Source organism: Ceratotherium simum, chromosome 1, assembly GCF_057802395.1.
Source record: "Ceratotherium simum simum isolate JZ-2026a chromosome 1, ASM5780239v1, whole genome shotgun sequence".
Taxonomy (NCBI): domain Eukaryota; kingdom Metazoa; phylum Chordata; class Mammalia; order Perissodactyla; family Rhinocerotidae; genus Ceratotherium; species Ceratotherium simum.
The window spans coordinates 65,954,054-65,976,439 of NC_141900.1; the positions used below are offsets into that span (position 1 = coordinate 65,954,054).

Sequence of the window (22,386 nt, forward strand, 5' to 3'; positions counted from 1 at the left end):
CACGTATCCACTACCCGATTTCAAAGAAAATAACCTTCAACTTTGAAGACCCCTGTGTGCCTCTCCCCCATCTCATCCTCTGAGAGATGACCACTAATCTAATTTGGTATTTATCATTCACTTGCTTTTCTTCATGTTTTTTCATGTTTTAATCCTCTAAAATATATTAACTTTGTGTTATTGAACATTCTATAAATGAACTCACATCACATGTATTCCCCCGCAAATTAGATTTTTTTTTGGCTTAATATTTCCCTGAGAGTCATCCGTGTTGTTGCCTAAAGCTCTTTTTACAGTTTTACATATTTAATAGGATACTACTGGATGACTATCCCTCAGTGTCTTTATTCATTCTACTATATACTCCAGACACATGTTCAAGTGATTTCCCGGTTTTCGGCTGTTATGAACACTTGGCAGCGAACTTAGACGCGTCTCCTGTTGCACACGTGTAGGAATTTTGGGGGTATATATCTAAGGAGTGGAGAAGCTGGGTCACAGTATGTACATTCCCAAATTTATCAGGTAATGACTTTTATTTCCAAAACAGTTACCCTCCACTGGGAGTCAGAGAGACCTCATGCTGTCCCACCTGTTTCCCAGTACTTTACAATTTTTACCAACACTCCGCTATAAACACAGCATTATCATTATGATTTCACTTTGCATTTCTCTGATTATGAATAGGGTGGAATTTTTTTTTTTTTAAAGCCTCCACTTTTTTTTTGAGGAAGATTGGCCCTTAGCTAACCTCTGTTGCCCATCTTCCTCTTTTTCTTTTTTTCTCCCCAAAGCCCCGGTACATAGTTGTATATCCTAGTTGTAGGTCCTTCCAGTTCTTCTATGTGGGATGCCGCCTCAGCACAGCTTGATGAGCGGTGAGTAGGTCCGCGCCTAGGATCTGAATCAGCGAAAGCATAACAGGCGACCTTAACTGCTACGCCACCTGGCCGGCACCATGAATAGGTTGGATTTGTAATGATTATGGGCCATTTGCATTTCTTTTTCTGTGAAGTGTCATGTCTTTGGCCAATTTTTCTGAGTTCTTTGTATTCTTACTGTTTGTAGGAGTTCTTTATTCTGAACACTAATCTTTTGTCAAGTGTGCATGTTGCAGATATCTTCCACACATCATGGCTTGCTTCACCCTCTTGATAAGGTCTTTTAGTGAACAGAATTAATTAACCATAACATAGTGAATTGAGCAATCCTTTCCTTTATAGTGTTTTTTGGGTTTTAGGAAGTCCTTTGAGCAAATCCTCCTTGAGGACATAAAGATATTATGTTCTAGGTTTTATAATATCGTCTCTCATACTTAGGTCTTTCATCTATCTGGAAGTTTACTTTTATGTATAATGTGAGGTAGGGAAACAATTGTTTCCATATAGATAACCAACTGTCAGCCTTATTTATTAAACATACACACGTTTGTTCTTGAGCTATCTGTTCGGTTCTATTAATTTGTATATCCTTATGCCAAAATTTATACAGCTGTTGTGATAAATCTTGCTATCCGGAAGGAAAAAATGCCCCATCTCATGTTCTTCTTCAGACTTGCCTTGATTATTCATCCATAAAAATTTTACATTCAGCTTGTCAAGCTCTGTAAAAAGCCCTATTGCTATGTTGCTTAAACTATAGGTCAATTTGAGGAGAACTGGTATTTTCACACCTTATGTTCAATTTATTCCTAGATTCTTGTTTGCATCTTTGTTCATGAATATAATAGACCTGCAATTTTCCTTTATTGCGTTAACCCCATTGTGTTCTTAGTATTAATGCTACAATTGCCTAAAAAAATGGAGTTCTCTTATTTCCTATTCTATGGATGTTTGTATAAGAGTACAATAATCAGTATCTTGAATGTTTAGTAGAACAAACTTGTAAAACTGTCTAGATGTGTTGTTTTCTTTGCGTGGAGATTTTTTTTTACATTATTAATTCAATTTCTTTGCTGGGAATAAGATTGTTCTTAATTTCTGTTTCTTCTTGGATCAGCTCTGTTAAGTTGTAGTTTTCTAAGAATTTAACCATTTATCTAAGAGTTCATATTTATTGACAAAGTTGTTTACAATATCATCCTGTTATCTGTTCCCTCTCTGCAGCTTTGGTAATTTGCCATTCCTATTTTTTTATGACTTCTCTATTTTCTCTTGATTATGAATGATTTCAAATAACCAACTTTGGCTTTGTTGATCTCTTTTCTATTTCATCAACTCCTGCTTGTTATTTCCTTCAATTTGGGAGCACAGAGGGTATTCTGCTGTTCTTTTTCTATATTCTTGATATAGATATTTGAATTCATTTTTAGTTTAATGTGTGCACTTTAGGCTAAATAGGAAAACAGTATGTCTCCAGACCTGCTTTAATAAAACCCCATAAGCTGTTCACAGTATATCATTGTCCTGTTTTTTCCTTAAGTTTTCATCATAGATTCTTCAACTTACAGATTATTTTAAATTGCTTATTTTTGTATTGATTTCTAATGTGTTTTCAATTGTTAATTTTTTTTCAGAATTGTTATTTTGCCCCATGTATGATCAATTTTTTTTATTCAACAAATATTGACACCCATATATGCCAGGTACTGTTCTAGGTGCTTGAGTTGTATCAGTGAACAAAACAGACCAAAAATGCATGCCTCTCTGGGGCACATGCTCTATTGTCAATTCTTGGAAATATCCCATATGCTTGAATCGAACGTGTATTCTTCATTTATTCGCTGCAGTTGTTCTATACATGACCATTAAATCAAGATTGCTTTTCTTATTACTCAAACCATGTATAGCCTTCTTGACTTTCTTGCCTGCTTATTATAGCAATTTCTAAGAGAGGTATGTTAAAATTTCCTGCTGTGTTTGTGGATTTGTCTGTTTCTCCTACTTTCAATTATCACCCTAGGAGGTATATCCTCTTGAAAGACAAGAAAATTGATTCTCAAATTAAGAAATATGTCTTATTTTACAAAGTTTGTAAAGGATGGATCTAGGATTCCAATTTAGTTGTCTCAATTATGACAATATTAATTGTCCGACTGCTGTCATCTGTTTTGTCTAACATCCTCATCTAGCAAACAACACATCAGTCTCTCCCCATCCTCTGGGAATTCCCTCCTCCAAGACTTTAACCAAATTCCTAATTAAGGTTCCCTGCTTCCTGGCCAGCAATGAATGTGCCTAAGACTGCCCATCATAGTGTCCTGGGCCACACAACCCAAGGCAGGCCAATGAGAACCCTTCCTCTGGAGATAGACATACCTGTCTTGGCCATATCGCTTTCCAATAGTTATTTGGTTACTAGCCATGTCTGAATATATTGAGGTCCCCAGTCAGGATATGTCGTGAAGTTAATTTTTGTTTAGCTGTTTATCAAGGACATTTTTCTCCTATATATGGTATTAATCTCATCTGAAGATTAGCTGTATTTATTATTTCATCTTCAGAGCCAGAGTACATAATCTTCCATTTCTTTTAGTTAAAAAAATAATTTTTAGTGCCATCTGGAATTTACTGCATTGTTGAATCAAGTATGGTTTATTTCAAAAATCATTAAGCATTACTATAGGAACTGTGCTAGGAGACATTGTGGATTCAGAACGGAATAAGACATAGGTCCAGTCTGTAAGAACAATATGCAGTAGAAAAAGTCATGTTAAATTAGGTTATACGAGCATGGTCAATGGGGCAGTTCACTCAGCCAAGGCGTAGGCAGTCAGGGAAGGCTTCACAGAGGAGGTGACATTTGAGTTGCATCTTGAAGTGAAAAGTGATCAAGAAAGCATATTTCAGGAAAAAGAAAAAAGCATCTGCAAAGAGAAGAAACGTGGTTCTCCACACTAATACTAAAGTGTCAAAGTGATTTTTAAAGTAATTTTTTTTTCCTGCTATATTCCCATTTCTCATTGACACTCTAATCAGGGTTTACAAATATGTGGCACCTATGCTGCCCCTCTCCCACCCACCACCCATGGCAGATTTGTCTAACTAAGCACAGAATTCTTTCCTTAAAGAGTCTACTCAACACTAGGTTTCATGGTTAATAAAGTACAAATAGTCAATCATTGTTAATAAAAGAGAGTGTGTATATGAAACTTGCCCAACATTTCTAATTTGAGTGGAGACATCAATAGGGTGTATATCCAGAAGTGAGGCAGGGAGGCCAGATTCTAAAATGTCACCTGGACGTTTTTTAAAGTTCCAAATCTTAGGCCACACCCCAGACTGATTAAATCCTAGTCTCAGGGGGGTGGTGAAAAGACTTTAGTACTTGCAGAGCTCCCCAAATAATTTCCAGTGTGCAGACAAGTTTGAGAACGACTGCCATACGAGGTCTTTGTTAGAAAAAGCCAAATTCATCACAGATTTAAAGAGCTGGAAGGATTACTGAATTGCACTTCCTATGAAAAGGATGTTCTAGGGCAAGAGAGGCCTCTGAATCCAGACTCTGGTTAATAAGCAGATACCAAGAGTGAAGACCTCAGGGGCCTGGCCAATGATTGGGCATCATCTCCTCGAGGGGCAGAGCCACAGATGTGAGCTGTGTTGATAAAGCTGAGCTGAAGAGCTGGCCTGCAGGCACTTTTTTGTTTTTTGAATCAGTTTTCATGGCCTGATGCCAAATCTACTCAGAAACGGTCTTTTCTTATTTTCATTTCTTTCTAAGGGCAATCAGTACAACAACTGTATGAGCCTAATTTTGCTACATTCAACTTTAAGGTATTAAGTTTGCATACAGAAAAAAAAAGCCTAGGTACTTAAAAATCAATGACATCATAGTATGCTGAATTAAAAAGAACATGACTGCGTAAACAGAATACTCAGTAGCACTACCACTATTTTTATTTGAAAGTAATTTTGACAACATATTGCTCATTTAAAGTAATAAGAATTTTGGATTAGAGATCATTGAGTACAGAAAACATTGCTTTGAATCAGAGCTGATATCAATCCTATCCTAATCTCTTTGTAAAAAAAGGAAATCTATCTTTTAATTACACTACAATGACTCAGTCTTAAGAGAAGAAGTCTTCAACTCTGATATTCATACAGAATTTTAAAACTCTCTCATGGGAGGAAAGGTGAAAGTGTATTTGTACTGATACAGTACTATGAAATAAAGATCAATTCACGACTGAAATAAAGTTTAAAAGCAGCTCCTCTTTTTCCGCACAGGGAATGGTTTTACTGATTTAAATGAGAAACTTCTAGTTGGGGGAAGGAAGAAGGGAAGGCAGAACAGAGAAACAGGGGATCCATGACCCAGAACTGATCCTTAGCTGCTCTCTAATAATGAGAGAAGATTGAGAATTTCTGGGGCAAAACAACAGTAATAAAGTGGAAAATGAAGTTTTAAAATCCACACACATCACTGAATTTATCTATTTTCTTCGAGACAAAATCATTTTACAAAAGGAAGTTCAATTTCAAAGGACTTCACTCTTTTTCCCTCTCTGAACTGAAAAGACACAGGTCCAAGCCCAGTCTCGTCTACAACTTCAAAATATTTAAATGATCCATAACTCACCCCTTCAGTAAACACAATACAAATAAGCTGTATTAATGTTCTGGTTAAAAATTACCTTATCTGTTATCAGTTAAATATTACCTTATCTGCTCTTTGCTCCTTGCAAGTTCCACTGAAGCAGTGCTCGCTAAGAGACAAAGAAGGGACTCTGGTAAAATTCAGTTTGCAATATAGAGGATCTCTAGCCAGTCCTGCTGGGGTAAGTGCTGTCAGGAATGGAGCTCCCCCTAGAGGCCAGTCTTCCAGAGAGTCTTTTCCCATCCATTAGAGCAGTGGTTCTCAAATACGGTCCCTGGACTAACTGCATCAGCATTACCTGAGAACTGGTTACAAATGCAAATTCTGGGGGCCCACTTGTCTCAGTCCATTTGGGTACTATAACAAAATATACAGACTGGGTATCTGATAAACAAGAGAAATTTATTTCTCCCAGTTCTGGAGGTTGGAAGTCCAAGATCAAGGTGCTGGCTGATTCAGTGTCTAGTGAAGCCTGCTTCCTGGTTCATAGATGGCACCTTGTGGCTGTAACCTTATGTGGTGGAAGGGGCAAGGGAGTTTTCTCAGGTGTCTTTTATAAGGGCACTAATCCCATGCATGAGAGCTCCACCCTCATGACCTAATCACCTCCCAAATGTCCCACCTCCTAATACAACCACCTTGGGGGTTAGGATTTCAATGTATGAACCTTGGAGTTCATACCATAGCATTACATTGCAAATGTAGCATGTAGCATACCATAGCAAACATTCAGACCATAGCACCACCTTAGGCCACTTGAATCAGAAACCTCTGTGGTAGGGTGCAGCCATCTGCGTTGTAACAAGCCCTCCAGGTGATTCTGATGCTCACTAAATTTGAGAACCACTGTATTAGAACACTTCCTTCTCCAAGATGGCAGAGAATGAAGGCGTCACTGTGTAAAGAAATTAATCATAGAGGCATGAACTAAGCTAAACTGTCTTTCCTCCAAGCAGACAAAAAAATAAAGCTGATGCTTGTATCAAACAAAAACATGGAGCTTTAATTTAGGAAACGTCATGAGACCAAACTGGTTTTATCTAGGATAAAAAGCTTTCAGCAACTCTGGAATTACTCCCAAAATATGGTTTTAAAGAATGATTGTGTCCCCTGACGTAAATGATAAAGTAATGTTAAGTGTGTAATACCATAATTACAAGAAGAGTATGGGTAACTCCAATACCTACACAACCAGCAATGAAGAGGACTAAATAGTTTCATGGACCCAGTGTTATAACCTTTCCCCATTATTCAGGACCTCGATCTGCCACAAACCAGTTCATGGTTATCCGACTAAAGAATGAGGCTGAACATGTTCACAGTCAAGGTAGAAAAGAAAATAACAACCAGAAAAACACTTTCCATATTTTTCATGATCTTTTTTATTTAACATACATAGTACATGTAAACAACTGGCATAAAATTCATAAAAATACAATACTCCTATGCAATACCACTTTGTTCCTGATACATCCTTTCATTTTCTCCTTAATATCATTGCCCTATTTTAAGACTATACTTTTTCTGCTAGGTATTTTTAGAGGCTTATCTGTTTAGAAATACTGCCCCAACTTTGTTTTCTTATATGTCATAGCAAGAGCCACTTTTATTGCCTCCTTGTCCATCCTTACTTTCCTCACACGAAAGCAATGATATTTTTAAATGCTAAAAATGCATAAAATACTGAGCTTTAATACTGTTTTGTCATGTATATCGAACCTACTACTACTCTATGTTGCCATAAAAGATATTTATAATCTACAGCACCGGCTGCTACCAGATGTGACCAAGGCTGAGTGTGCAGTGTAGCCCAAGGCCTCTGTTCTAAAGTGACTGGCCTAAAATATAATCATAGCTTGCTGGTGGAGTTACATTAATAAATACTGTTACAAAAGGACTCTTCTGAGGAAAAAAAAAACCCCATAAATTTAACTTTTCCCAGCACGTGAAACAGTTATAACAGTATTTTAATGTTTTTCCTGTACAGAATTTCCAATCATTACATGTGAACTTATTAGAAAGGGATTGGAGGGTGGGAAGAATAGAGAATAACTTTAAAAGTATGACTTTTAAAAAAATTGTAACTGCTGGATGAACAAAACAGCCACATTTGGGTGAGAAACAATCGCAGACAGAGCAGAGTACACGTCCCCTCTTCCCGCCCACACCCAGGGCGACTCGCATCCTCCAGGGCCTCAAGTGCCCTCCTCCTATTTTTCCAGATTGCTGCATCATTGCTCAAATCCTCCTCCTAACCCACAACTCCCCAGCTGCTTCCCTGTTTTCTAAAACTGGCAAAAGCCCAAGAAATAAAAGTCACCCAGCAAGCGAGAAACAGGGGGCAGGCCCCTGAAGACACTGAGAGAATCTCAGGGCGGGAAGGAGGCTCCCAGGGGAAACGTGGGCTCTGGGGCAGGCTGGGGCCTCATACTCCTCAGCCGAGGCTGTCTTTGCAGCTGTCTGCTCTAAGCAAGTTAGTGCTTCCCCCAGACCAGGCTTGTCCTTGGGCTCTGGTGAGAAGGGAAAGAGAACAGCTCTTCAGCACCTCCCAGGAGTGGGCACCGGAAACCATCCCTGAGGACTCAGGTCTCAAGGACAATCCACAATGAGGTTAATCTGCCTGTGGTTAATAAAGAGAACACTGTATAATTAAATGTGTAGTCTGCCAGAGTCAAGGTTTGCTTAGAATTTAAAATCTTAAAATCATTTCTCAGAACTATAAGGATTCACTGTTTTGAAGAATCTCATTTCACACAAATTAACTTCTAAGAAACAAAAATTCATACTACAAATTCAAAGCAGCTTTGAAAATTTTTCAAAATAAAAATAAATAGGAAAGAAAAAAATAAAGAGGAAGGCTGAATATATTCATTCTTCATACTGAAATGATGGTTTTTGGAACCAAAATTATAGCATAAGGCTTAAGGCTTCGTCTTATTAAAGACAGGCAATTTCAAAAGTAAAATATAAAAACTTCATTCACTTATCATTATTCATTTACTTTTTTGACAGAGAAATTATTCATGTTTTACTGTATCTTAATAGTAAAGGAAAAATTACCACATACTACAGCCTACTGCTTCACTGTAAATTATGTCTACTCAAATATACATTAGTTTCTAGATGCATTATATTTGGGGTTGCTCAAAATAGTTTTTCGTAAAACTACAATTAAACATGAAAAATTTTAAAAGTGGTTTAAAGGTATTAAAATATAAACATCTGAATAATACTAAGAATGAGAAAAATATACAATTGCCACATTTTTTTTTTAACCAAGTACTTGATAAACAACGAAATGAGTAAATAACACTTATTTGACAATGAATGTTGGGAGTGAAAGAGAGAGAGAAAGCCACACTAACGCCACAAGGTTGGTAGTTACAGGAATTTGGTCCTGACCACCAGGTCCAAGAGTTTGGATTAATAACAGGCAGGAAACGTTTCATTAACAAGAGCAACAGAGAACAAAAGAACATGAAAAGTGAAATAAACAGATAATTCCACGTAGCAAATACCCATGTCTGCCCCATCTACTCTTTCTGAAGTTGATGACAGGGTCTGACATGACGGAGGAGATTACAATCATCACTGAAATGTCCAAGAGACAAGAGCAAGAGGCAGAAAAAGAAGCAAGGGGCAGCAACAGTCTATAACTCTAAAATCAGCCCCTACATAGTTCAGAATTGACTACAGTTTCATATTATCCTTGGATGACCCATCATACTTTTTATACAGGTAGTTTTGCTCACTTTAGCACAAATATTTAAGTATAAGCATATACTCATTTGCATAGCAAATTTTAAGGGGTACATTGAAATAGTAACCAATTGATAAAGGTATAAGTATTTTTACAATCAGAATGACATTCAAATTGACCAAAGAAAACGTTTTCTATTTGAAAACAGTTACCCATAAAAGCTTTTGGGATTTGAATTAAAAACAAGGCGTGAGTTATTAGCAAAACATTGAAACCATTACTGATGTACTTCTCTGTAGGCAGCAGTCATTCTTCTATAACTTCTAAGACTTTGTAAACACTGTTCTGGAACACAGTGGTGAAGTGAGGCTTGGAATCCTTCACCAAGAGGTTACATAAGGGAGGCTTCCCAGCATTAGCAGGATCTTCCACATCCCAGATTTCAGGCATACTGCAACCAGGCCTAGAAAAATTAACGCACAGATTAAAAATCAATGTACATTATATAATGGCAGATACAGCAGCGTGCACTTTTTATATTCCTGCTCTCATTTCATTTTTTTCTACGTAATCTAGTTTTTTAAAAAATCCTTTCATAGTCATTCATATTTATAAGCTGCCACAAATCCTCTTTAGAACAAGGTGAATGCAGCAAAAGTGACTATAAAGAAAGAAACAGACATACAAAATACATGAATTCAGGCGGTGGGGTAAGAGAGATCTCAGTTAAATTCTGCCTCAGCCACTTACCAAGAATGTGGTGGTGGATGGTTCACTCAGTCTCATTCTCTACATTTGTAAAATGGCAAACACCCATGAGATAGGTGTGTTATGGGTAGTAAGAGACTGTATCTAGCACTGTGTCCAGCACATAGTAAGAGATAATATATTATATTGATTTTAAAAATTATAATTGGAAAATATGCTTAGTTCACATTTATGCAACTTCCCATTAATTGTATTCTAGGATGAGTCAATTTAAAGAAAAATCCAGTAGTGTTAAGCTCAGATCTTAGCTAAATGCATAACTAAATCTTAAAAGCAATACATTTTTATAAAGAATAGGAAAAGCGAAATTAGTATTATATGCTATTTGCCCAACTAATTTCTTCAAGATAACTAACATTTATTTCAAATCTAGAACAGTTTTATAGATATAATTGTTGGCTTTTGCTAGAGTTCACAATTTCTTTCTTTTTTCTTTTTGGCTTTTGCTACATTGAAGATTTTTATGTTATTATTACAAAATGTCAGTCTTTTCTTTTAGGGCTTGTGATTTTTATGTTTTGTTTAAGGAATTCTTCCCTATCACAATATCATGAAAATATGCATTCTGTATTCTCCTATGAAAGTTTTAGAATTTTGCTTTTCACATTTAGACCTATAACTCATCTGGAATTAATTTTTCTGTACGGTGTGAGGTAGAAATTTAATTTTAATGTTTTCCATAAAGGTAGCCCAATAGCTCTGGGTCCATTTATTATTATTATTTATTACTTATCAAATCCACCCTTACCTCCACTAATTAGTAACTAATACATTACTTTCAAATCTAAATTACCTATTTTATAATCACCAATGTAATAATTGATTCAGGCAAGAATAAAAACTGGATGCAAGAACTATCTGGTGAACAGTTGTTGAGAAACAGGATAAACAAATGGCCTTTAAGTATCACCCTATAGATTTCTTGTTAATTATAAAGAAGATTTGTCTCTTTAAAATAGAGGGAGTTGGGAGACATAGTCTAATCAAGTGATCAAACTTAGCATCACCAATATAGAACAAAGTGATATGGGCCGTTGTGACATCATGGAAAGTATACAACACCTCTTATGTAGGATTCTCAACAAAATTTGCCAAACCGAATCTAATCATGAGGAATGAATTAGACAAATCCACATGTGGGACATTCTTACAAGACAACTGGCCTGGACTCTTCCAAAATATCAATAAAAACAAAAAAGGTAAAAGGGAGTTCACCATTTATTTGCTTTTTGAGAAATTTTAAAAAACAGAAAAATACAAGGCAAAATTACAGAGAACTAACAACTGCTTATGTTTTGTCAGAGCTGCTTCACTCTTTTTAATAAGAGAAAAAACCATTTCCAACAAGTCCCTTTTATTCCCAAAGGCAGTCCCAGTCCCTTGCTCTCCACCATGAAGCAAGCACTGTGACAGAAATGCACATGCTTTCTGCTTTTTAATAACATCTTTAATTTAAAGCTAACTAATCAGCCAGAAAGTGTCAAAATACAGACCTGTCAAATAAAAAAATGAAAGTCACCATCACCTCCAATGCCATTTCTCAGAGGCGGCTTCTGTAAATAATCCAGCATACATTCTGCTAGACCTTTTTTATCCATGTTCAGACAGACACACATACAAATATAGGCATGGACATGTTTATATACACAGATGCTCCTGGGTTGCTTTTACAAAATCGAGATGGTTCTGGGACTCCTCACCTAATAAAATGTGGCCATTTTTCCATCTCAATACGTAAAGACCTACAATATTCTTTTAAACAGTTATTAGTATTCCTATGTATTATTTAACCACTCTGTTATGGATATTTTGTTTCCTATTTTGTTGTTAGAAAACAATGGTGATATAAACATTTTTGTGCCTATATCTTTCTGCAAGCTAAAATTCTAGAAGCAGCATTATCATTATGTCAAAGGGCTACCCAATTTGCCTCCATCAGATTATCTCCCTAAAAGGTTTTACAAATGAGTGTTCCCATGAAGAGTGTTCGGTGCACATTTTTTGCACACCATCACTGACACTAGATTCTATCAATATTGAACATGTATGATAATATGACCAGGCCTGGGCTTCTACCTTTTCAGTTTCTCACACATGCCAAGGCCTAACTGTTACTACCCTGCAGGCCAATGGTAATAGAGAGTGAAACATACAGGAAGTAGAAAACTACCCAGCTCCTAAGTTCAAATGCTTTCAGGAAAGGGAGGGCAAAGCTGCCTTTCTGAGCTCTGTCTGCCTAAGTGTAACAACAACCTTTAGTCCTTATCTGAGTTTCCTGAAGTTTCCCCAGGCCAGCCAGCTCCATCTTTAAATAGCATTAGTGAAAATCTGAATAATTTCTTCTGAATTCATGTATTTTAATTTTATGTCAACTCTATTATTGGAATTAATGAGAAAGAAAGCAGAGAACTGAGAATAGAAGAGTAGTTAATTACAAACTCATCTACAACTTGCATTTGAACGTATTTTCGTACTTGTATTTGAATACAGGGTGTCAAGTATTTAAGGGATAATCAAGCCACACAATTAAGCCACTTGAAAATGAGATCACATAAACACAGTGCTCACCAATGTGTCGGGCACAGTTAAGCCCTAGATAAATGCTATTCTCTCTTCCTTTTTCTCTCCTATTTGAGTTCCCCATTTGCTCCCCTGGTTCTGACATATTTTTCTATTCCACTAACATACAGGAGTCTCAGGCTGGCATAACTGAACCGGAGAGTGAGGGCCGAGGCAACAGAGGAGACCCCAGTGCCAGTGGAAAGCTCTGTCAAGAAACTCAGTTCTTCCTACTGCAAAGGTCAGCACTAAACCTTAGTCCTTCTTGTCTTTCCTCTCCTGAGCTCCCCACTTGCTTCCCTGTCAGAACAGAAAGCACAGCTTGTGTGTTTTGTTTCAAGGTTTAAGCAGAGTGCACCCATCCAAGGTTTCCTGAGATTCACAATCAGTCCTGCTTAAATCTCGCAGTAGGTGGAGAGTGCTGTTTTAGTTAGGGAGTGGAGAAAACAGACTAGAGAAAGCCACTTCCTTAGCTTCCTCCTCTCCACTTCTGCTGGAATAAACACCAACAAGGGCAAGTCAAGGTCCAGACAGGGAAATCCAGCACCCCCCACATCCCCCCAATTCTCAGTCTTAGTGCCCGTAGTGAGCTCTAAATGTAGGTGACCCAAAGCCACTGAATTCACTGCTGACCTTACTTAGGGTGCAAGATTTACTGCCATACTTCCCAATCTGTCTTTTCATCCTTTCTTGTGTACAAAAACCAGTGCTCTGACCATCAGAATATGGGACTACTGAAGTTATGCAAATCCAAGGAGCTCCATCAACATCTTAGAACTACAGTGCCCCAGCCTCTGCAACTTCCACATACTCAAAACACTATTCAAGGGCCTCAAAACAAAATGAAGAATCTTGAATCATGGCTCATCATTAGCTTGGGGGAAAAAGGTCATGAAACGTTATTTTTCTGTTCCAGTACCCTATAGGTGTCTCAGGCTGGCATAACCAAACTGGAGAGCCCAAGGCAATAAAGGAGATCCCAGTGCTGGTGGAAATCTCTGGCAAGAAAATGAGTTCTTCTGATTGCAAATGCCAGTCCACCATTCATTTATTACAATGTCCTCATAAAATTCTTATGAGAGATGCTTAAGACTTTTTGTCCTAAATTCACGTAAGCTAATCAAAAATGAACTTATGAATTTCATATATATTCTTATGTTCATAAGGACTTAAAGCATTTTCTATATTATGACTCTAAGAACAATAACATTTTCTATAGACTCTGATTAAATTCAAGTCACTTGCGATATATTTATAGGAAAATCATTCAGCAATCAACAATTGTTTGAGTTTGCTTGTGGGCAACGCTGATACTGTGTCACAGAACTATTTTTACTCCTGAGTCAGTATTTAGTTATTTTGTCTTGACACCCTTGTGTCTCACGGAGATAAATGGTGAATAAGTATGATTAAGCCACAGATATAGCATTTTTTTGAAGGCTTCTGTTTAGTTAAAGAGTAGTGAGAATTTTAAAAATAACAGTATTCCACAAAATATCCTTGATTTCTGAGGAAACTGCTCATGTCTGTGCTGCTCATGGAGCAAATGCGTTGGTATTTTAATAGCAAGCTACTGTCTTCTGCTGTTTAGTCACCCAGGTGCAACATTTCCACACAGTCAACTTTAGAATTCACATTTGCTTTTAAGATCTTACCAACTCTTGTTGCTATACTCTGCTTAGTGAATTTCTCTGTGGAAATAGATACTTTTTAAAACTCTAAACCCAAGAGAATGTGGGTCACAGCAAAGTTAATTGTTTTCCCACTCAAATAAGATGGGAAATAGCAAGAAAGAAGTTTCACTCTAAGCTGACGCTGGGAGGGGGTCCATCTATCACAGGACATGCTGTGGTGCAGAGATGCAGTGTAGACAAGGATGCCCCGACTCTCGGCTCCCTGACTCACTTCATCACAATGAGACTCTCCGTGATTTGGTTTCAGACTCGGCAAGTTTTTTGAAAGAAAATACATCCAACTTTGAATAAAAGTTTTTTAAATCGTCAATGGCAAATATGAATAATTTGGGAAATTATCAATCAGTGCCAATATAATACTTTTAAGGAAGTGTACACATGCAAATAATTATTAAAAAACAGATATTTATAATGATTAGAACAGAAAAAAAAACTTCAATTTAAATGATTATCTGGAAAGTTTTTTCCACTTACACTTTGCCAAATGTTACATACATCTCACACATACGACTAGTAAAGCACTTGCCATGAGACTGGATTAACTCACACATCTTATGAATATAAAACATTCACTGTGTTGAATACTCACTTGGATCTTCTTATACACCATGACTCTTCTAGAATGTAATAATTCACTTGTAGCTTTATCAATTCTCGCTTCACTTCTTCAGCTGCTTTTCGACTATACATTGAGTATACTATTTTTGTTCTGGCTCTTTAAAGAAAAATAATTGGACAGAAGATTTTCAAGATTAAAAGGATGCAATCAACCTACTTGGAAGAAGGACTACGCAGAAGAATCAGGTCAAGAGGACATTCTTCACGGGAGCTCCTGCTAAGGGGCATCGGGGAGGTCAAAAGAAAAAAGCAGAAGTGTCACAAGAGTCCTGGGAGAAGAGGTTCGGTTTAATGTATCCCTTCGTTTCCAAACTTAGTCTTTTTGTTCGTTTGTTTGCTTGTTTTTGTTTTAAATTCTTCATCACTCTATCACCACTAAGAGTAAGGCACCCTGTGTGTGGACGGGGACGAGCTGTACAAACACAGCTATAGGATTACTTTAAAGCTGCCAACAGTCCCAACTCTGATACCAGCAATAATTAGCATTAAATGGCTCTCCATTTTATTCCTAGACTTAAAAAAACTAAACTTACTGAATACAATTGCTCTGGAAATTAGCTTACTGAAATTGATTTTTTAATGAAAAAGCTTTTTATTTATAAAATATGTCCCACTGTTAGACAAAAGAATACATTAATAGAATTCACCCAGTCATTTTGGAAATTAATAGCTTGACCTACCCTAAAAACTTGATGAAAATTAAATCTATTTCCTTTTCAAAGAGAACACAAGACTCTAACTTATGAAAAAATAGTAAAAAACAAGAAAAATATCATTCTAGCAGGTTATATTGTGAAAAGCAGAACGAAACCTTCTTTGAATGTGATTCCATTTCAACTGACTCCTGAGAATTCAAGAAAAATGGCCTGTAAGAAAACCTTAATTAAAACTACAGGCTAATGAATCTTCAGGGGCACTTAAGGATGATGACAACTAATAAGGACCTGTATGTTCTGGAGCCTTGTTAGCCTACAGAAAACTGATACGGTATGATTTCTCTTTGCTGCCTGGTAGAGAAGATAACCCCAAAGGTTTAGTTTTACTGCCCTATGGAGCCTTAACAGCTTTGTATCTAACTTAGCAGTCTTAGTTCAGCATTCCTCTGTCCCCTAACTCTATAAATCCCAGTTCACCACATCCTTTTTGAAACACTCCTCATTATTTTGCTGGTTCCCTCACCCACTATTTGTGTGAAAAATCTGTTTTCAACAATGTGAGAATTGTGTACTAACCTCAAACCTGCATCTTCATAATGTGGATGATTCACAATGGGTCGAAGTGCAGAGAGTTTAACACTTGCCATCGTGGGCATGGCACCCGCAAACACTGCTTCTGCAAAGCAGGAAGCAAGGTCTTAGGAAACCACTCGGTAAGCGTTACAGGGGTCTCCTTCTGGTCAACTCAATTACTTCTCAGATGAAAAGCTGAGGCCCAGAGAGGTTCGTGACTTAAAGATTCCATGGCAGGACCAGAATGAGGTCGGATGGCTGATCAAGTAGCAGTCAGCAACCAGGCTTGGGTAAACTATTTTTCTTGGAAGATAGAACCTCTTCATCTCCTCTGAGAATTTGTGATTGATTTTTTTTTCCCCTAATGTTTAGGAGATCTTTCCTGATTCTAGGAAAGAAGTATAAAATTGACTAGAAAAGTTTTAAAGCAACAAAAATTCTGGAAGATGATTTACTATTCAGTCATTTGATACTCAGATGACAATAAAATCTCCCTTTCTAAACATGAATAAATATCAGATTCCATGAGTTCATTTCAAGAAGGAATGTGAAAGACTAAGATTAAAAATTCATTAAGAAAATAAGTATAAAAATTATTTTAAATTGTTTTGGATAAATTTTTAAAAAATTAGAATTTATGAAAATAGCAAAATAAATTACTAAGAAAATATGTTTAACATTTCCTTTGCAAACCACTTACGACTGATACTTGTCCTTTTCTGAATAATCTAGAAGCACCACTGCTTAGAAAGAGATTTTGGAAGTTACCTGGATTTAGGATTTTGCAGCGGTATATAAAATCGTGGGAAAAACATTAGCTAAATAATAGGACTTTTTTACCTGGTTTAGTACTATATTTGATCCATTCTATAAGTTCTTCCTGCGGCAAATTGCTGAATTCCCCTACAATATTCCACTGGGTTTGCAGATTTGCTGAACCTTGTATCGACATTGCTGCTAATACAGCAAAAACAACAGCACCAGGATGTACTTTGCAAAAGAGCCACCCAAATAGCTGAAACCAGAATAAGAATACATTGATAACTGTTAGTACAAAGCAGCACGTATCCAATAAGCACTGGATCTTCCCAGAGAAGAACATAGTCTCTGCTAGAGTCCCAGATAAAGGATTAATTATCCTAAGGAAAAGTTCCAGAAACAATGACCTGAGGGATCAAAAGAATTCTACCATCAGCCTTATTATATAGGTGGGACATGACTGAAGAAGCTCTTCTCTCAACTTGCTCTCTCTACTCCCAGATTCAGGTAAGACCAGGCCTACCTACATAATTCACCAGGCCCAGCACAAAATGAAAATGTGGGGCCCCTTGTTCAAAAACTATTAAGAAGTTCAAAACAGTAACAGCAGAGCATCAAACTACGTGCAAAGTCCTTCTGAGTGCAGGCCCTTGTGTGATCACAGAGGTTCCATACCTGTGAAGCCAGCCTGGGGCAAGGCTCTCTATCATAAGTCATGGGGTGGGATTTAAGATGATAGGCTTCCCACCAGCCTCTTCTCCTGTCCCAGCCTGGGGGAGTCAGGAACAGTGGCCTCATCCCCACATCAGCCTCTGGAAAGCAGTGCCTCTTTAACATAATACCAACATTCTGATTGGGAACCTTGAGGCTGACTAATTTTTTCCATATTCAAATAGTCCACAGTCAGTGCAGTAGTCCCCACTTACCCACGAGGAATACATTCTAAGACCCCCAGTGGATGTCTGAAACCACGGACAGTACTAAAACCTATATAATTCTATGTTTTCCTTATACATACACACCTATGACAAAGTTTAATTTATAAATTAGGCACAGTAAGAGATTAAGAGCAATAACTAATAATAAACTTGGCTTTGGGATCATTATTAAGCAAAATAAGGGTTACTTGAACACATACCTGACAGTCAATCTTGGTAGCCAAGAAGGCTACTAAGTGACCGATGAACAGGTAGTGTATACAGTATGGATATGCTAAACAAAGGGATGATTCATGTCCCAGGCAGGATGGAGCAGGATGGTGTGAGATTTCATCACACAAATCAGAATAGCACGCAATTTAAGACTTAGAAATTGTTTTTTTCTAGAATTTTCCATTTAATGTTTTTGGACCATGGTTGACTGCAGGTAACTGGAACCTCGGAAAGTGAAGCTGCGGATAAGGGGGGACCACTGTAGTAACATTCTGTCCCTATCGTTCTCTCCTTAATATTATTTCTCTACATATCTGTAGAGCTGGATTTCAAGTTTCCTGAGGGCATACATATACTTTTGCTTTCTGATTTTTCTATCTACCCCTCTACCCTCATCCCTAGAGTGTGGTGTAGATGCTTAGTAAATATTTCCTAAATTTAAAAGCAGTAATGCTGCTGCACCTTGGCTAATTGATTGATGAAAAGGTGACATTATGGAGAAGCATAAATCTGTCGATACAGAGCAAGAAAGCAGTTATCAAGAAAAAGTAAGCAGCAAATAATAAGATGGCTTAAACTAAATTTAAAAAAGTAAAGTCAGGGATGTGCATACAAATGTATACTCATATAAGTGAAAAAAAAATTTTAAGCTTGATACTGAAAAAGAACAAATAATTTGAAAATACTTGTAACTTGAAATCAATTGTTAGAATTCTTTGTGATATAAATGTCAAAACAAAAAAAATTATTTCTACAATTAAGCTCTGATTTCTATCAACATCTGTAGTAATCCTTTATGAATTCAGCCTGCACTGATTGAGTGTTTGTTGTATGCCAAGGACTATTTTAGAAGTTAGAAGGGTAAATGATCTGCTTTGGCCCCTACCCTTCAGGAAAGGTGAGTACAAAACCATGACAAACTTTAACTATAATAATTTAAAGAACTTTGGGTAATTCAATATTATTTTAGGGCCACTCAATAACAAAGGCTGGAGTAAAATTATCATAGCAGCTATAACACCAACCTAACAACCATCTTACCTGTCTTGAGCAGATCAAGGAAGCCATAAGACACATGTGTGGTGTCAAGAAGAGTTTTAGTCTCATAATTAAAATACCAAGGGCTGTATATGCTAACAGTTGCAATGCATGATAAACCAGCTGAAAGAAAGAGGAAATATTTTTTACTCCTACTATTTGTGAAGTTTAAGAATAAATTTTTAAACTGGTGAATATACAGAAAAGGGTTCTTTTTCTTAGTAACAATAGTTTGATTTCTGAAATAAACAAATCTTAAAATTTACTTTCAAACTTCTCCATTTTACTAGAGGGCTAAAATTATACATTCATGTAGGCAAGTCATTCTGTAATTCTGCTCAGAGTCAAGCCTGCGGCTAATAAAGCCCACATTTCTGGATCTACGTTGGTGCCACCATCAGATGAAGACAAGAGAGTGGTACACAGAAATAACTGCAGTTTAAGATCCCAGAGCTCCACCTCACAACAGCCATCAAGACCAAGCTGAATCACCAGGAGATGGAGCAGCAACCGGTCACATTTCCGAAGCCTCAGGGCAAGGTGAGCAGAGAGGAAAGAGACTGTCAATCATGCAAAACACATGCCACATACATATGCGTCTCACTGGGTTCCAGAAATAAATTGCTATTACCGTGAGGATAATCAGAGCAGATTGATTACCCCACTTAAATGAGTGGGATGAGTTTCCCACTTAACTGTTTTAACAAATGGATGGTCATGTTTGTAGTATTCTCATAAAAACACATACAGGCTTTGAAAATGATGAGTGACAGTTACCAATAAACTCAGAAACTGGAACTAGAAAGAAAAGTCCAAATATATACAAACATTAAAATAACATAAACATTAAAATAACATAAATTTTAGTAATATTAGTCTTTACCTCTCCATGATCAAACTGGTGTTTTCTGAAATTGAAAAAGAAATACTACTATTCAATCATTACTGAAGCACTTCAACTATTTGCATTTTTATCTTTAAATATGAGTTTTATAACTTCTATAATATTCCCTCAGGATACAAATATGTAAGTCAAAATAACTAAAAGTTATAAACCAAAACTGGTGCTACAAGCTTTTAAGACAGTTTATTTAAAAAAAAAAAATGGCAATGTCGCATATCCTGCATATTTGACTACATGGATATTTATTAGGCCAACAAAAGGCATGCTGCGGTGTATCCAAAACCTTCCTGGTGATATCTTGGCCAAGCAGGGAGTGAAGAGGAACTCTGAAGCCTTCCCAGTTCCATACCCCTGCTTCCCGTCCCTAGTGGTCCCTCAGCTTCCCCAGAAACTGCAGCAGCTATAGAGACAACTTAGGAAGCCACATACGAGATTTTTTCAGCAGCAGCTCTGGAATACACAAATAGCCACAAAATTCCACCTTTAACTTTGCTTGACAGTTTTAATTTCCAGAGAAAGGATACATGCCTAGAGGCCCACATATCCTCCCCACAACTCATTCCGCCCCGCACCCTGTGTTGATTCTCATCATAGCAGTGAGACCAATCTTTTGAAAATGGGAATCCAGTCACGCCATTCCCTTACTTAGAACCCTCCGGTGTGTTCTTCTATAATTAGAATAAACTCTCAAATCCTTACCATGCTACACATGGTCTTCCTAAGCTGGTCCCCACTTCTCATCCTTGAAACTCATCTTCTACCACGTTCCCTCTCGATCACTGTGCTCCAGTCACACTAGACTAATTTTACTCCTTCAAACACCAGAGAGGCGCATGTGACTCCCACATTCAGCGCCCCTCTCCTTGATCACTCCTACTCCACTCCTCTGCTTTATCTTCTCATATAAAACAAAATTCTCATTTATTGGTTTATTTGATTATCATCTGTCCCTCCCTAATAAAATGAACCCTTCAGGAATACAAGATACCAATCCACCCATCCACTCAATTTCATCGAGCACTGAAGATACATCAGTAAACAAGACGGAAAAAAATCTTTGCCTTCACAGAGCTTACATGTAAGTTGAAGGAGACAAACAAAGAGAAAATAAATAGAATATGTCATATGGCAATAAGTACTGTGAGAGAAAGGAAACAGGGTAAAAGATGCAGGGAGTACTGGGTGACTGGGCAGGCATCTATTAATCAGTGTGGTCACCAACTGAGTGACATCAGAGCAAGGCCCGAAGTTGCTGAGAGCTTGAGCCTGAGGATCCCTCAGGGAAGAGCACTTCAGGCAGAGAGAATAGACAATGCAAAGCCCCATGGTAGGAAGGTCCTTAATGGCCTAACAGCAAAGACAGCCTGATTAGAGAAGAGAGAGTGAGGGGGCAATGGTGCTGCCATGTGAGAGGGGAAGACACAGGAGAAGGATGCTGGCAGGGGCACATTCAGTTTTCTGTTCACAAAATTTGAGACTCTCACTAAACACCCAAGTAGAGATGACAAATGTATAAATCTGAGTTCAAGGGAGAAGTCTGGGTGGGAGATACAAATGTGTGAATTGATAACATATACCTTCTCTATCTGGAGCTCTGATATATTTCCAAGACCTAGAACAATGCCTGGCACATAAAGCTCATTTTTTTTTAATGAATGAACAAATGATTCAATTATCCCCTAATCCAGGTAGCACACAATCTGATTTGAGAGTTTGGTTTCAAAAATATTGATGTAGTAACAAACTCAGTAAAAACATGGGGCAAATGAAGGAAGTGAAACGGATTCTTTATTCTTCTTTTGTGCCAAGTAAAAATGATCAGTTACCGTTTATTGAGCACCTACAATGTTAATATGCTCAGTACATCCCATTAACTCTGATCTTACAACTCTTTATTATCCCAGTTTACAACCAAGGAAAGCAAGGCACAGAGCTACTAAGTGACAAAGGCAAGTCTATATTTCAACTCATAACAATCTCTACCCTACTACCCACTTTACCCCCTAGGTCCCTGAATAAAGAGGATACTGGTACTCACATCTTGATAATTAAAATGTATCTCCTACCCCTCCCCTTTTCTTATTGGCATATGACTTTGGTATTTATGTGAAATGAAATGTCAATGTGCCATCCTCCTTTCAAAAAGGCTCTGATTGTACCTGAATTGAAAAGCCCATGAAGTTCAGTGATTTTCATAATCATTTCTATAGGTGAGTTATTCTTGAAAGGACTGCTTTGTTTCTGTGAAAAGTTCCACCTTTCTCTTCCAGAGCTGCATACTATAGCTGTAACTTCATAGCTCCTTCCTGAGTTCTTTAGAAACAATTTCATCTCAAATGAAGAGGAATTTTGGCATTATATACCAGAAGCTTTATCCTATTCCCCTGGCCTTCAAAGGCTTCAGTGTAAGCAAGGGCACAGTTAC

At 37.3% G+C, this 22,386-nt stretch overlaps 1 protein-coding gene across 1 annotated transcript in view; it reads right to left on the reverse strand.

The window, feature by feature from the left end:
- Window positions 1-6,905: 6,905 nt before the first annotated feature.
- Window positions 6,906-22,386, reverse strand: part of DPY19L1 (dpy-19 like C-mannosyltransferase 1) — a 107,867-nt gene continuing 92,386 nt past the window's right edge. The window contains 6 exon segments of the mRNA XM_014785823.2: window positions 6,906-9,704; window positions 14,852-14,977; window positions 16,113-16,212; window positions 16,950-17,124; window positions 19,061-19,180; window positions 19,941-19,965. Of these exon segments, the coding sequence (XP_014641309.2) occupies window positions 9,548-9,704; window positions 14,852-14,977; window positions 16,113-16,212; window positions 16,950-17,124; window positions 19,061-19,180; window positions 19,941-19,965 (703 nt within the window). The 3' untranslated portion in view covers window positions 6,906-9,547.